At 35.7% G+C, this 16940-nt stretch overlaps 2 protein-coding genes across 2 annotated transcripts; both read left to right on the top strand.

Annotated features, from left to right (window-relative positions):
- Positions 1 to 334: 334 nt before the first annotated feature.
- On the top strand, positions 335 to 1589 carry LOC136785199 (uncharacterized). The gene is made up of 5 exons (XM_066746212.1): positions 335 to 339; positions 430 to 782; positions 842 to 1282; positions 1403 to 1490; positions 1550 to 1589. Exons 1-5 carry the CDS (start codon positions 335 to 337, stop codon positions 1587 to 1589), a joined length of 927 nt encoding a protein of 308 aa, XP_066602309.1.
- A 12695-nt stretch (positions 1590 to 14284) lies between these two features.
- LOC136785198 (uncharacterized) lies at positions 14285 to 15843 on the top strand. Its single transcript, XM_066746211.1, has 4 exons — positions 14285 to 14602; positions 15001 to 15385; positions 15434 to 15489; positions 15607 to 15843. The coding sequence occupies exons 1-4, from the start codon at positions 14285 to 14287 to the stop codon at positions 15841 to 15843; spliced, it is 996 nt and encodes a 331-aa protein (XP_066602308.1).
- The last annotated feature ends 1097 nt before the right edge of the window (positions 15844 to 16940 follow it).

The following is a 16940-nucleotide window of genomic DNA, read 5'->3' as shown; positions in this document are numbered from 1 at the left end:
GAGGTATTTTACCGTTATACGAGGATGTCAAAAATACATTTTGAGAAATTATTATCTATGATTGAACCTTTTTTAAAGAAAAAGAGTTCACGTGCACTAAATCCTGAATTACGACTTCTCATTACTTTGTGGTAGGTATTTTCCTCGTGTAATTTTTCTAATATGCTATATTCACCATGCAGCGTGTTTATCCCAATATTATTAATTTGATCAATTCAATGAATATGAAAGCTTTCATATGATTTTTGAAGTCTTCAGTGCTTATAGTCATATTCAATATAACATTTTTGTTGGATTTTTGACATTTTGACTTTTTTCAAAGAATATTCCTAATATGAAGTTTCTACATACCATTTTTTCCTACCATTTCTTTATTGTTTTCTTTCTAAGTTATTATAAGATGTACTATTCAATTTTACCATTTTGCAGATATCTAGCTACTGGTGTATCATATTTTACTATCGCGCTTGCATTTTGTGTTGGAGAATCAACTGTTAGATCAATAATGAAGGAAGTTTGTAGCGTTTTAGTATCTATTTTGCAACCGATGTACCTGTCATCGCCAGAAAAAGGAGATTGGAAAAAGAAGACTGAAGGGTTTTGGGCACGCTGGAATATGCCAAATTGTCTAGGATCTATCGATGGAAAACATATCCGGATACGTTGCCCTCCACATTCTGGTAGCCTCTACTTTAATTATAAAAAGTATTACAGTATTGTGCTATTAGCGATAGCGGACCATTTATATAGATTTACACTTGTCGATGTAGGGTCATATGGAGGTAAGATATAAAATTCGTAAGTTTTTATTTATGTTTAACAATATTTAATTTTGTTATAGGCAACAGTGATGGAGGAATATTTAATAACAACGATATTAGTGTCCATGTAAACAATAAATTAAATATACCTCATGGAGATATAAATCTCCCTGGTAGTGAATTAAAGACCTCTTTGTTTTTTATTGCTGATGATGCATTCAAGCTCTCTAAATGGATTATGAAACCGTTTTCATACGAAAATCTAAATTACGAAAAACAGATATTTAATTATAGAATATCTAGAGCACGAAGAACAGTCGAGAGTGCCTTTGGCATATTAGCTAACAAATGGAGGATATTACATACAGCTATCTGTGTATTACCTCAAACTGCGGATTTAATGGTTTATGCATCAATTTGTCTGCACAATTTTATTCTGAAAGAGGAAGTACATTCTGGATACAAAGATTTCAGTAACGTATGTAGTGCAAGTATTGAAGAGGTAAATATTGTGGTTTTCTGTATAATTTGCACTAAATGTTTAATTTCTTGACAAACTTGAATTTAAAATATATTAAATATGATCAAATAATCATTTCACAATTCTATTTGGATAAATACAACCCCTAATTTTGAAGAAGGTAATACCGCTATAAGTGGAGAAACGCAAAGGTGTATTTTAAAAGATTATTTTCAATCTGCAGCAGGTGAAGTAGAATGGCAGCATGAGTATGTGCAACGAGTAACATTTAGAGACAATAAAGAATGAACAACTTTCTTATCTACAGCAGTAGTCTCAACATTCTAAAGCAAGTGCATACAGTATAACATAAAATGTGATACACATTGCAATTTCGCAATTGATATAGACTGTTAAAAGAATAATATTTATATACTTCTACTGTAAATATTTATTAACTTTTACATAGTGTGTGTTAGTATTTTAAATTATTCAACCTATGTATTTAGCAGCCCAGAAATACAAAGAAGGCTAAAAATATTTATATTGTTTTCTGTAGCTTCATTTGAATTTACGTTGTCTAGAAAGTTCATCTCCTTCGGAGCTTAATTGAAAGTACTAGAAAATAAAACATTCCTTTTTCTACTCTTGAGAAACGAATTATATGAAAGAAATTTCTTTATTACTATCAGAAGTCATTAATTATATACACTAGCCCAATATAGTTAATGAAGGTAAAGGTACTTTTATGAAATGTAATGCACATCATATAATCGAAAAATTTCTAACAGCGTGATTATTCAGTTTTAATGCTCTACATTATAAATTAAACATTTTTAGAATATCCACTATACAGTTCGATCTCTTTGCGTTAAAATTCTATCGTCAGTATAATTAATATAACTTGCTCCTTTGGAATCAGTGGACTTTATCTCCAAAGTCCAGCACCAATTTTGCAAACAGCGCAGACCGATATTTAAAATATACGTTTATATATTCTACATCATATTAATGTATATACCTAAGTGTATTCTTCCTTCTCTTATTTTGTCAGTTTTTTTTGTTAATCTTACATAGTATTAATGATAACAAAAATATCATGTATTTCTTACTCACGCATAATATTTTATTAATAATACATGTTGAGCTGTAAAAAAAAATATATATATATATATATATTGCTTCGAAATAACACATGCCTCTTAAGTATTACCGAAAGTACAAAAGTATTTGTTGAATGTTGTTTATTACAATCAGATAATTCAAGTATCATTCAAATAAGCTTCTCTTAACGTTACAACGCGATTAGATGATTATGTCACTTACCGCGCATAAGTTCTATATGTAGAATGAAATAAAAATCTTAATATTGAATTGAACTTAGTCATAGCAACTTATACAGAGTGTAACAATGATGTCCTGCAACCACCCTTAAATTTTGGCCGGACATCATTATTAGACCTTTTATATGTATCTTATTTGTATACAAAGAAGGTTTAACATAAAATTAAATAACTGAAACTTATAATATTTATAAGAAAAATCTAGGAAAAATCTAACAAAAATAAATTTTTCATATCATAGATTTAACAATGAAAAACATATTACGGATAAATTGAAAAAACATTGTATTGAATAATTAATCCTTAAATGTGTTTAAAAATAGTTTTCAAAACGTTAAAATTACGTTTAGCTTAAGGTAGAAGTTAATGATTCCAAAAGTAGCTTTCTTCTAATATCTTTATCCTTATCTGGAATATCATTAAATTTAGCTCGCAAAAAGTCGAAGAAGGAATCATCTGCATCTGAAGGATTTCTTTCAACAAAATTTGATATTCTTTGACTCAATTAAATGATTGTTTGTTCCAACTCTTTTGTCTCATTCAACTTCTTTTTTTTAATGACTGGTCTAATATTATTTTCTTTGTTCCCATTTCTATCGTATGCAGTATTTTCGTTTGATCTTACATTCTCCTCATTCTCAGAATGTGTGCTTGATCCCTCGTTTCTATCATCATTATCTTGTATATTATTAGAGCTACTGTTTCTATATTTTTTCGACAGATGCAATTACTGTAGGTACTGTAAATATTAATAATGAAAGTAAAAACATTATACTAATAATGTTATTAAATAATTAATTAATAATAACAATATTAAACCTTCGTCTAATAATACAACAATCCAAAAAAGACATCTGTTTAAACAAAGGAAATCTATCACGTTTTATTACACCATTTCCACTTTTGCATTCAGCTTCTACCTTTTTTTCTCTTTTACATACTGATCCCGTAAATTTGTACAACGTTTTTGACAATATTTTGCAGTATACATATTATCTATTAAAAATATATCATATTTGTGATTTTAGTGTCTGGTTATGCATATTTAAATTTAAATTTTAATACTCACCTTTACAGACTTCTATCATTATAGTTGATATTTCGACCCATGCATTATTTTTCATCAGTCTATCTTTAAAATATTTATTAGTTTTATCATATAAAAATTGCCGTTCCCTATACAATTCGATCAGCAATTCATCTCCAGTTTTTACATTTGAAGAAATATTCTCTGGACACCCAGAAAAAAAAATATCAGCTTCTTCTTCAAAATAATCATTTACCTAATCATGATCCGACATATTGATTTTTTGTTAAAAAAACAAGTAAATATAAACAATATGTGCTCAGAAATATTATTGCAAAATATTAAACTATTTGCCTGTGAAGTTTCAAAATTTCCTGTTCTTCCTTCGTCTATTTCTTACAGTGTGCAGCTGCCCCATTAAATTTCACTTTTACGATTTACGTTTTTCTCTGCCTTAGATTACGTTACGTTACGGAAACCGTAAAGTACTTACGGACTGTTACAGACAATTCTCTGCCATCGCCCTTAATCTCTTTCACAAGATTCTCGTAGCTATTACATGCGAGTTTATCCTCGAGGTTCCTAAGGGCGCGATCTTTGTTGGCAGCGTCAGAAAACGTCACTTTGATCGCGCTATTAGACCGCACAATAATATTACCACTGTTATTTCAAGATTTGGAGCGTACCGACCTTAATTTTTCCCCCGTTAGGTTGCCAACCTGATTTACAGTTGACGTATCCCCGTCCGGGTTGATTGCAGCCAAATTGATGCTCAGGTTTTTCGCTGTTACGTTGGCACCCTGCTTTGTCGCCGTTGTGTTGCCAACCTACCTGGAGTTTTTCGCCGTGCGGTTGCATCCCTGAATTCGCGAATTTGAGCGTTCCCGCGATGCAATTCGACTCTCCGACATGTGCGATGCGTTTCTAACCCTTTTTTTCAGGTTTTTCCTCCTATTTACAGGTTCCCAAGTACCAGAGGACGTCCCAGGACCGCGATTTTCCCCGCCAAGGACCACGCGTTGCCGACCGTTGCCAGAAGGGTTAGGAAGAGAAGAAACAACCTTAGAAGTGCTTGCGTCGAGGACTTTAGCCCCGGGCAAGCACAGGGGAACAAAATTACATTTATTTACAGAGTTATTAGTGGAAATAGAGATAGCTGGATATTGCTGCAAAAGTGATGCCCCTGATGTTGCGGAGCTGGAAGCTGTCCGAGCCACGCTGGCGTAGGTAGCTGGTGGTCTGCTCGTTGTGGCTGTTACTTCCTAGTGAGCCCGAGTAGAGTCTTGATTTTTGGAGTTTCGCCTATGCACCCTGAGCAACTTCCTAAACTTCTCGTTATTCGCGAACAGCCTGTCAATCGTTTGCGCATATTTATTAATCCTATCGAGATAGATATGAGGTGTCACAATTAGGTTGGGTCTGTCCAACAGTTCGTTGGACAAACCTATTGCCTAGTTCCTAATAACCTGGTTCTCATGGTTGAGAATCACGTCATTAGCCTCAATGATATCAAGCGCGTCTACAAAGAATTTATTACCCGAGCTAGTCAGTTCCGACTGACATGTATCTACAAGCGATGATTTGGGATTTTTACAGTACCTTTTATACCGGGCAGAGGTTACCGAGGTAAGCGATGATCCCCCGATGGATGTTGCAGAGCCGTCGGTGTCCGTGCCAGAGGTCCTCGTGTTGCGTCTCCGCTTGCCAGGCAGGATTCCAGGTCCGGATGGTCGAGCTGTCAATGTTGAGCGTCCATCTTGTTTACCTAGCAACCGGACGTTGGTTGTTAGCCGGTCGGCTTGAGCTTCGGGCTGGTTCTCGACGACTAAGCAGTCGCTCGCAGCGCTCGACTCTTGCTGGATGATTTGCTCAGCACAATCCATAGCGTTTACAGAAACGTCAACCGGGGCTGCCTCCTGTTGGAGGGAGGCTCCGGGAGTGTATTTATCGCCATCTTTGGTGTTTTTAGGCGTTTTCTTTACAGAAATGGAGCAGCTGGCATTTTTTAACGATGTGGCGACGGACTGCTCGGCCGTCGCCATCATCGGAGCAGAGTTTACAGTCCCCTGCTCAGAGACGGATTTTTGGGTCTCCATATGGTTCCCACGAGTACGGTGGAAGAGAGGTCGACCCGGGCAGAGACACCATTGCCCGGGCAAGCCTACATACACTGCAGGGTGCAGCAGGTACCTTCAGAAAAATGTTTTTTATAGAGGTTGCACGTCCTCACGGACCGGGTGGTTAAGCCAAGCCCCCGAACCCGTCGCGAGCAACGTACCCGGGTCACGCATGAACCAAGGTTGTTGGAGCCCGCGGCGAGTCTTACGGTATTCGGATAAGGTTGCGCTTCCCTTCCCCATCTCAGGTGACCCCGGGGTCACCATGCCCGTACTTTCTGCAAGCAGAAAGCCCTTGAGGCGCCTGGGATTCGTTTAGCCGCCCCGCAGAGGGTTACCAACGGCACCGCGTGGAGGTAGAATCCAGACTTGGACAGGAGAGGCAATGTTTTTCGCATCCTGCCCCGGCGACAGAGTCTCTGAAGGATCTCCAGTGCAGACGCGACTCAAAGTAAAGCCGACCGTCACCTTCATTGATCAGAGAGAGACAGTGCAGCCACCGTCAACACCCTAACACCCTAACGCTAATGGTTATAACAGCGGTGATGAATACACTGGCAGAACTGGCAATAATCTCAGTTTGGCTGAATGGCAAGAGGTTTGTGTAATGTGCATTAAATTGTATTGAATTAATTTTCTAAAAGGAATCGATTAGCCCCGCCCTCAGAGGATCTTTCTTCCTATCACAGATCTCCAACTTAGGCCCTGATTTTCTCAGTTCAACGTGCTACTTCAGTATGACGATAAATAACTGAGCCCCTTACGGACAAAAGGGAGAGGGCTTGAAAAGGAAAAAAAATATAAGCAATATATATTAAATTCAACATATAATTAAAGACGAATGACAAAACAATTTTAAAATACATGACTATTCTTCCTAAAATTCAACATATAATATATTTGTCAAATAACTAAACAATTTTAATTTTAAAATACATAATTATTCTTCCGCCCTTATCCTTGCTCTTTTTATTGAATACTGCGCCCGCATCACATCCTCATCGTCATCCTCTTCCTCATTGTCATCCTCTCTCCTCTCATTCTCCTCCTCCTCCTCGCCTCCACATTAACAGAGGCGATGCCTACCATCAGCATTTGTGCATAGGATAATATTGTAAAAATAAACGGATTTTAGTAAAATGCACGACACAAGTTCACATTTATAATAAATTACTATTTTCAAATACTGCTTCGTCCCTGTCACTTAATTCACCACTTAACGGGAATCCGTATACCGACATTACAGGGCGAAAATTATTTCGCATGCAGCGTCGTCATTTGTTGACGGATTGTAAAGTTATTACAGGTTTTTGGAAATGCCAGAAGCTTATCTACTAAGTTACGTTAGGACAATTAACAACAAATGAAAAAAAATTTTTGTTTAAACAAATAAATTAACATTATTGAGAAACAACAATTAAATCGAAAAATCCCCCAACGTACTTTACTAGATGATGTTCATACGTTTCCAAAAAGTCCACATAAATGCAAATCCGTCAAGAAATGACGATGCTGCATGCGAAATAAATAATGGAAGAATTTCGTGTTAGCGACTTCCCGAACACGAAATTCTTCCATTATTTATTTCACATGCAGCATCGTCATTTCTTGACGGATTTGCATTTATGTGGACTTTTTGGAAACGTATGAACATTATCTAGTAAAGTACGTTGGGGGATTTTTCGATTTAATTGTTGTTTCTCAATAATGTTAATTTATTTGTTTAAACAAAAATTTTTTTTCATTTTTTGTTAATTTTCCTAACGTAAATTAGTAGATAAGCATCTGGCATTTCCAAAAACCTGTAATAACTTTGCAATCCGTCAACAAATAACGAAGCTGCATGCGAAATAGTTTTTGCTCTGTAATGTCGGTATACGGATTCCCGTTAATAGTCCTATTAAAATTGTCGTAATATCGTCTAATAGAGTTTCAATAGGAATTAGAGGGTTCTCCTCGGCATACATTAAATTAATCACTAATTTATAGTTCATTTTCACTTGTTCCATACAAAAAAAATCGACCGAATTGAATGGTGAAGAAAACTATAATGTCGTTTTTAATGGAAGGCCCATAGGAAGAAAATAGTAGGAGGGGCTAGGATGGATATGTGGTGGGAAAAAAGACCCTTTAAGAGTGTAGAGGTCGGTTGAGAGGGCGAAAAGATGGGTAGAAAGTTTTTAAGAAGAACATTAACGTTAAATAAAATTTTAATTTATTCACTAGTTTTATATATAATTATAATATATGAATTTATTCCTCTTACCACATATGTTAATGTCCATTCGCGTGTCCTCCCTCAATTTCTCTAGCACGTCTTAGAAACATTTGTAATCAGCGAAACACTGTTGATAATTACAACAAATTAGAGGATTTTCAGAAAATACATAATGAGCTTATTTATATATATATATAATAAATCACTATTTATATCTAAAAAACCTTCTTCCTTCTCTCGGTCATTTCTTTCAGTGAAACATAAACTAAAAACATCTATTATTTCATCTAATTTAATTTCTATTGGGCGCCCTAATAAATCTTCAATATCGTGTCCTTCTTCCATAGTCTCTTTAACACCTATTAAAAATCTTCGTACAAAGGTTAATGCTATTGAGATAAATTCAAAAAATTAGAGGATTTTCGAAATAATGCATATAATAACTTACCATCTATGCTCATCATTTCTTGGGTCCGGCTGTCACTTATTTCAATAAAATTGAATTCAAGCAATTCTATCAGGTCTACTACTGCACTGACCGTAGGATTTCCCAAAACAATAGAAATGTGAGGCTGCATATTTTTATCACTCTCTAAATACCACTGTCTTGTAAAATAAAAAAATCTGACTAGTGATCAAGGCATACAGTGTCTTATAAAATAAAAAATCTAACTAGTAATAAAGGCCCAAGAAAAATTTGATATGAAATTAAAGGGAAGACTCATAAGAGGAAAATAGTGGGAGGGCCTAAGTTAGAGATCTGTGGTAGGAAGAAAGATTCTCTGAGGGCGGGGCTAATCGAATGGTACACTTCCTACGAATATTCGTATACCATTACTAATACATGAGTACACTAGATTTTTTTTTATTATATCTAGAGATCCTCTAATAATTAAATGATACATTTCCTGCTAATATTCGTATACCATTGATAATATATGAGTACACTAGATATTTTTACTACATTTTCTTGCAAGCAGACCTTACAACCAGAGACCCCCCACATATCCTCATAAGAGCTTTCCCAAAACTTTCTAACCATATTTTATCCTTCTCAACCACCCTCTAGCTATTTTTTCCCACATGCTAAACAGAGTCACAGTGTGAAGTAAAACTGTTAAGTAGCCATTGATGCGCTCGTAAATTCAAAGCTGTTTAACTTAGGAGACGACCGTAAGATTCTAGCCAGACCAAACTGAGTAATATAAATAAAAGAATCATATAGCAGATATGTGTGTGGGTGATTACTTCTCGCTTTAAATAATGAATAGTTTGTATTTTAAACACAGTCATCGCTTTATCATTTGGCGCATGTTATGACACGTTTGAATTAAATGGATTTATTTAATTTAAACAATGAACACTTTATATTCCAGACTGCTATCATTTTATCTAAGGAGCGTGTATATAATTAACGTATATATAATTAACGTGTATTTGAAGAACGTGTATTAACACGTTTAAATCTTCAATCACGAGTGGAGTAATCTTTCAGGCGCATAGGATATTTCAGTCAGTTTCAATTAGAAGCGTCAAGTGTTTAACACTACATGCAGAATATTTCATTATAGCTCCAAAGTAGTGCAAAGTATCAGTGTCACGTAATTGACGTAGAAAATCTTTACAAGATAAGAATTATTTTTTTTACGTTATTAGGTATGCGTTGTTCTTTATTCTTAATATTATTTTTTTTATTTTAGAAATGGATTTATCTAAGATTAATGAACTCGCAATTGTACAACCTAAAACGTTTATAAAGCTGAAGACATTTGAGGTGAATAAGGAGTACCAGATACCTGATTTATCGATAAATAAAACCAAATATGGAGAGAGAATAATATCAAAGGTGTTAATAGGCGAATGGTTTTCCTTGCCTGCGAGGATGATGATGTTACTGGATACACCAGGCCAATTCGAGAAACTTCAAGATGCAGCTTCAAAACATATATTAAAATTCACTTATCTGGGGGGAGTATACAACAATATGGTATTTACAGCTATTCAACCAGTTTCGCAAGAATAATGTATAAAACATTTGTGAGGAATGATTAAAAAAATGAACACACAAATAAATGATTATTGTATATCTTATATAACTTATTTATTTTTTCCTTCATTACAATAATAAGTTTAACTAGTCTTTTAGCGATTAACTTACATTTCCAACAATACTTGAAAGCGGGTTATATTCAATAATTTTATCATGTATAATTAAACAATACGCCGTAGTATTACTTTCAATATTTTTAGCACAATCGATCTCAATTTTAACGTCAACCGTGCCCGATTTAATAGATTCGTTTTGATACGAGCAAGCAATAACAAAGAGAGGACCATATTCTAAGAAGTTTTTGTAATCAAGCATTGGTTTCGATGGTTTTTCTCCAGCATAATATGATTGAATAAATTTAACATACATATCATTTAGTACAGAAAATCGAGAATTTTCAGTATCAGTATCGAGTCGATCATATGGATAAAATTCAGGATTCAGATAGACTTTAACATCACGAACAAAGCTGTCGTCGAAGTCAAGCACCTTCATATACTGCGTATTCTTCTTATTTCTTCTAAATGCTAGAATAACGTATCGAGGCTTCTCCAATTGTGTTGCAGCTTTTACAGTTCACGTATGCCTCTGTGTTTCCGGTAGAAGCGGGTATTCGTAGAGCTCCCAGGATCGAAAAGCCATGGTGAGGCTCTTGTTTTGCTCGATAATACGTAGAAATTGAAGTTTTGTGTATTCATTTAATGTTATATGAGGACTTCTCCATTGAACTTTTTGCACACCAATTTTGGAGTCGGTGATTTTCGTTGAAGAGTATATCGAATTCGTATCATTACGCGCTCGAATAAGAACGAGCTCATGACGTGCATTTATTATGACTCTTTTATAATCTTCACAAAAACCCAATAGCATTTTCAGTGGTACACAAAAATTGAAATATTTCGTAGGCTTATAATCTTATACAAACCATCCTGAATGGTGTAAACTTGTACTCTCCTCCCCAGTCAGGGAAATGAGAGTTTTAATGGAACTAGTAATACCCATATTCTTACTGCGATCAATCTCAATACCATTCAATTCATAGCGAATTTCATCGAACAAGAATGCCATGGAATTGCAGTCAAGTCCCACAGTATCTTGAGTTGTTGCACCCTAAGCAGGAGTGCCCTCGATTAATTTTCCCTCTATGTATAGGTAATTCTCACATGGTAGAAGAATTAAATCTTGCTGTTGTATTGGAATTCGAATTTCATCACTATTTCCCAATGATGCATTTGCATACGGATTGTAAGCATGCATTTCCATTTTAGTAATGCGATTGTCGTATACAGGTTGTGCGGTTACGTCCAAAAGGTCCATCTTTATTTCTAACCTTGAAACCCGGTGATTGAAGAAAGGCTATATTTTTTCCTGTAAGTGATGGTATTCTAACGTAGTCCCCACTTAATGTATCTGGTCCTGCAGCAGCTGTTGGACTGATGATAGGCTCATCAAGTATGGGTGATTTATAAGTATTTTTGTAAATTAGCATTTTCTAATATGTAATCGAATTGTAATTGCTTCCCCACCGAAATTTACTAAACGGTTTTCCTGATCGAGAATGCGCAAGGTAAGACGGTCAATTACTTTCACAATGACTGGCAAGTAAATGACGTTTTTCGGTGTTTCCGAGATTTTATAGCCAGGTGGGACACTTGGAAAAAATTCATGTATAAGATGTTGAGGTTTGCCGTTTGTATATGCACCAGCAATAATATTACATTCAATTCGTAAAATATTGACCCTTATAATGTTTACGGGCTGGTCTGATTCGGCTAGAGTGTTCGGCTGAATAATTCGATCTGACGAAAAACCTAATAATGATCCTATATTATTAGGTTTAGTAAAATCAATCAGATATTTACACTTTATTTCACTTTTCAACGTATTATTATTAGCACGTAGAATAATAACATCTTCATTATCCGCTTCATGCATTAATGTGCGCAAAAGATCATTTATAGCACTCAGCTCATAACAACCTGTAGGTATAGTCAGATCTTCGATATCGTAGTAAAACTTATTGTTCGACTCATCAACATTAGCGATTGAATTGAAGCTCTGAAAGTCTACGAGACCAAGTTCATATTGCCCCTCCTGAAGATTGATCGGTGGGAAAAAATCTGTCTCCAATATGGATTCGCAGTCAGACAGCGTAACCGTTAAAGACATTGTTCAAGTAGAAACTTGACGCACAACTGACCACATATGCTTGTATCATACAATTGATATTGATCATAGTTGTAGTAGATTATAGCAGGAGGTCCTAAATATTCTACAAGTTCAATTGGGGGTTTCAAATATCCGAAGGAGTCGAAATACTTTACACACTTATTACGTTTAACGTAGGCAACCCAATGTGTGCCGAAACCATTCTCGTCATCGAGATTTACGATTGCACACTCATTGCGTAGCACGGTTTGTGGTAGAGATGTACGCATAAAGATTCCACGAAAGTGCGGTATGTCATGACATTCATGTAATAATTGAATATTACTAGTAGCTGCAGATGCTGGAAGGTTGCTTATTTTTTTTCCTTTTTAAGCCTTCTCCCTTTTGCCCGTAAGGGGCTAGGTATAAACCGTGTCCACGTCTGCCCTCTATTAAACGATTGTGACGCTGTATTTCCTCCAATTGTCTCTTGGACGCTTTCGCGTCGTTTACAGCTTTTGTTATACCTGCTGCGCCTCCAGCTAATGCGCCCACTGTACTAAAAAGTGGGAACAGAGGTAATAAGCCCCACCGTTTTTTTTGGATTAAATTGCTTTTTCCTCAATAAACCTCCTCGTTTCTTCGGTACACGAATTTTTCTTTTCTTCATGCTTCTTACATGCACTTGTAGGCCTAAGCCAAGTTTTCGTTTTACATTCATAGATGCCCAGACCGCGGCTGCAGCTGCTCGTTCACGTAAAGATGAGTCACTAGCTGTGATGCATTTTCGTGCACGCTGTCCAAGCACTTTGTCAGACTGGTGACGTGGAGGTAGATCCTTATATATTGAATATGCGATATCGTGTTCACGACAGGCTTCGTCCAGAGCATTTACGCCCCGATCACCACGTGCTAACCGCTCCTTAAGTCGAGTACCTGGCCCACAATAATTGTAGCCAGGAATATGTAGCTCGTACGGTAGTTTATTCAGTATTTTATTGAAAAAGGCGCCACAGCCATAGCTCACCATGTGGACCTTCCTTTCTCTCTTCCTCTCTCTCACTGAGTTTGTTGACACGCCCAGCAATCTTTTATTGCGGGGGGCAATCCATCATTATGATCTTGATTAGGAAGATTATAATGTTTGAAACACCAGTAATATTGTTGTACTTCAGGATCTGCGCGAATGTGTTCAGGTAATTTATTCCAAACCTCTTTAATACTATTTGGAAAGTGCTTTAAAAGTATAATTTTCGGTATATATTCAAACTGTTCAGCAGTTAACTCCTCCAATTTTGACACGGCTAACACTGAGAACGACATAATGAGAACTGATCGATCAATTCGTTTCATTCCTATAAATAGGTTGTATATCTATAAGATAATCAGTCATGGATTTCGTAAAGCAACCGCTCGGTATTCGCGTCTCTAATATAGATTACCGAACAACCGATAAATGCATGAGACGTCACGGCCTTCTACTCCCATCAACCATTTGCTGTATAGTTTGTGGACCTTCAAATTGTGGAAAAACAAACGTATTACTGAGCCTTATAGAAAGTCTTCACGGTGTAAGATTTGAAAACCTATATGCTTATTCAAAATCATTGCAGCAACCGAAATATCGATACTTGGAGCGGCTACTATCGGAAACTGAAGAAATTGGTTACTTTCAATTTCCTAATAATAGCGAGGTTATAAAAGTAGCACAAGCACTACCAAATTCGATTTTCATATTTGATGATGTCGCAAACGATAAGCAGGATAATATAAGAGACTACTTCTCCATGGGTAGGCATTCTAAGATTGATTGTTTTATCTTTGTCAGACTTATGCAAGGATACCAAAACATCTAATACGTGATAATGCAAATTTTTTAATTATTTTTAAACAAGATGGAACTAATCTAAAACATATATACAATGAACATGTAAATACAGATATGGAGTTTGAAAAATTTTGTGAATTGTGTTCAAATTGTTGGAAACGTGATTATGGATTTTTAGTAAATGATAAAGACAGTGCAATGCAAAATGGAGGATATCGAAAGGGTTTCAATAAATATGCTGTGATTAAAGAGTGATGTTAATGGTTAAAAATGTTAGTTTAACCTCGAACGTTGAACAAGTCTATATACTGAATTCAGAATAATTCTACAAAATGAAGGAGAAAAAGCTTTTAAAGAAGATTGCTGAGACAAGTGAAGTAATTCGTAAGAAATATCGCGCACTCAAATCAGACAGAGTAATGTTGGAAGACAGTTTAAGTAAAACTTTTAAACCGATAGTTGAACCATTAAGGAAGCTCACCGAACATAATGAAGCGATCTTCGTTGCACCGAAACATGAGATTAAGCAGGAACCGATAAAGAGATCTCTCTCACGTGAGGAATCTCTTATAATTCTGATGAAACGAAGAAAGTCTTATCTCACATCGACTCCACAGCGGAAAGATTTCATACGCAGCTCCAGAATTAACGTTCAAGGTCATTCATCGGATGATGAGCAGGAATATCCACAGTCGCACGAAACACAGTACCTTTCTCTGGAAGATGATGAAGAGGAGGAGGAGGAGGAGGGGGAGGGGGAGGAGGAGGGGAGAAGGTGAAGAAGAATAATGAATATGGCACGCAAGATTTAGCGAAACAAATAGAATTACCTGTGCATACATCCATCGAGGATGTAAAAGATGCTAATCGAAGTACGATAAAGTCTGGTTCAATTGCATCCAAATATATAGAATTGTTGACGAATAATGCTAAGGATAAAATTGACAGTAATTTTGGAGTTAAGTTAGATAAAGTGACGAATAAAATGTGGCTTGCGAAATGTGCTTTTAATGTTGATGATTACAGTAATTTTATAATTATCGATAAGGAGTATTATCCTGGCACGAAAGGTCTATTTGAATTGATCTTCATGAAAGAACCTGAAGATTATACTAAATATGATTTAGGCACATATAAGAGTATTCTTTCTCAAACTAATGTGCACAGAGAAGATAACACTAGCACAGGAAATCTTCGTGGGAATAAGGGTCATAAATGGAAGGAAATAATTAGTACATTATTTCCATCGAAGGCAAAACTTGTGCAAGGCAATGGATACATGCGTGTTACTAATAATCCAGTGAGCTATGTAGATTGGAACGATCCAAACGAACTGGTCGAGCGATTAAAACTATTAATTGCATCATCTGCTGCTGGTCATACGAATCACCATAATGAGATACAGTCAATGATTGAGGTGCTCCATGAAGAAGGTATCGTCTTATAAAAGAGATTGTGGTTTCAAGATTTTTCCAGTACAGCGTTCTACTTCACTATGACGATAAATAAATTTGGAGCTGGTTTCAATACTGGTACAGTAAGAAATTATTTTCACAAAATTGATGATGATACGTTAAAGTTTGATAAACATAAGAATGCATCTAATGCCAAGAAGAAAATAATTTCAAACTTGGGATCTGATGTTACTGATGAGACAAGTGCGGTGAATATCAGTGTTCTGATGAGTAATTTTACACCTCTGCGTGATAGCTTTACAAAGGAAATGAATGAATACAGTCTAAAGCTGAATGAATGTGTATCAAAATGCGAGATCCTTGAGGAAAAAATTACAGCTCTGCTGAAAAAACATACCGATGAAATTGAAGAGAAAATCGAAAAATTGAATCATAAAATTAAGCAAAATATTCGCAAATTGCCAGGATCTAAATGAGAGAAGAAAGCATTATCGTATATAAAAGATATTGTAGTTTCCAGATTTTCTCAGTTCAACGTACTACTTCACTATGACAATAAATAAATTTGGAGCTGGTTTCAATACCGGTAAAGTGAGAAATTATTTCCACAAAATTGATAATGATACGTTAAAGTTTGATAAACAAAAGAATGCATTTAATGCCAAGAAGAAAATAATTTCAAACTTAGAATGTGATGTTACGGATGAGACAAGTGCGGTGAATATGGCTGCTCTGTTACGTAATTCGATGACTGTACGTGATAGCTTAATGCGAGAATTGTTTGAATACAGTGAGAAGCTAACTCACTATTACCTAAAATGTAACATTCTTGAGGAAAAATTTACAACTCTAATGAAAAAAATCGATGAAATTGATGAAATTGGTATAAGAATCGATAAATTGGTTGATAAAGTCGATCATAATGATTATAAATTGGATCGAAAAGACAAGGAATTACGAAATGATATGATTGTTGGATTGAAAATTGTTGTAGAATATTTCTCTAATCAGCTGGCAAAAAAAGATTTTGCAAATGAGAAGAATAGAGAAGACGATATAAATTATGCCTTGAAGAAACTTATACTAACGCCAGTGCTTGATGACCTGCTGTAAACATAACACGTAGTGGAATAATTATGAGTAGTGAGGAGAAGAAGCAATTGGTAGAAGAGTTGCATGTGCCTGCCAGACGGAACTTTTTACGTAGACGGGTAATAATACGAGGCTTCGATGACCTCTGGCAAGCAGACCTGGTAGACATGAGAAACTATGCAGACGCAGGCTACCACTACATTCTCACAGTTATTGATGCATTGTCGAAATATGGCTGGGCAATAGCCCTGAAAACCAAGTCAGGCAAGGAAGTGACAGCTGCATTGCTGAAAATCCTGAAGAGTGGGAGATGTCCGAAAAATCTACAGACCGACGATGGCAAGGAATTTTATAATAGTGATTTCCAATCGCTTATGAAAAAGCATGGAATAAATCATTACTCAACATACAGTGTATTGAAAGCAACCATAGTCGAGCGTTGGAATCGAACGTTGAAGACAGAAATGTGGAAAGGATTTAC

This window comes from Prorops nasuta, unplaced genomic scaffold, assembly GCF_024137725.1.
Source record: "Prorops nasuta isolate Cenicafe-Biocafe unplaced genomic scaffold, Cenicafe_Pnas_1.2 PNAS00187, whole genome shotgun sequence".
NCBI classification, from domain to species: Eukaryota; Metazoa; Arthropoda; class Insecta; order Hymenoptera; family Bethylidae; genus Prorops; species Prorops nasuta.
The sequence above is the reverse complement of the archived record's forward strand: the minus strand, read 5'-3'. Positions and strand labels throughout refer to the sequence as shown.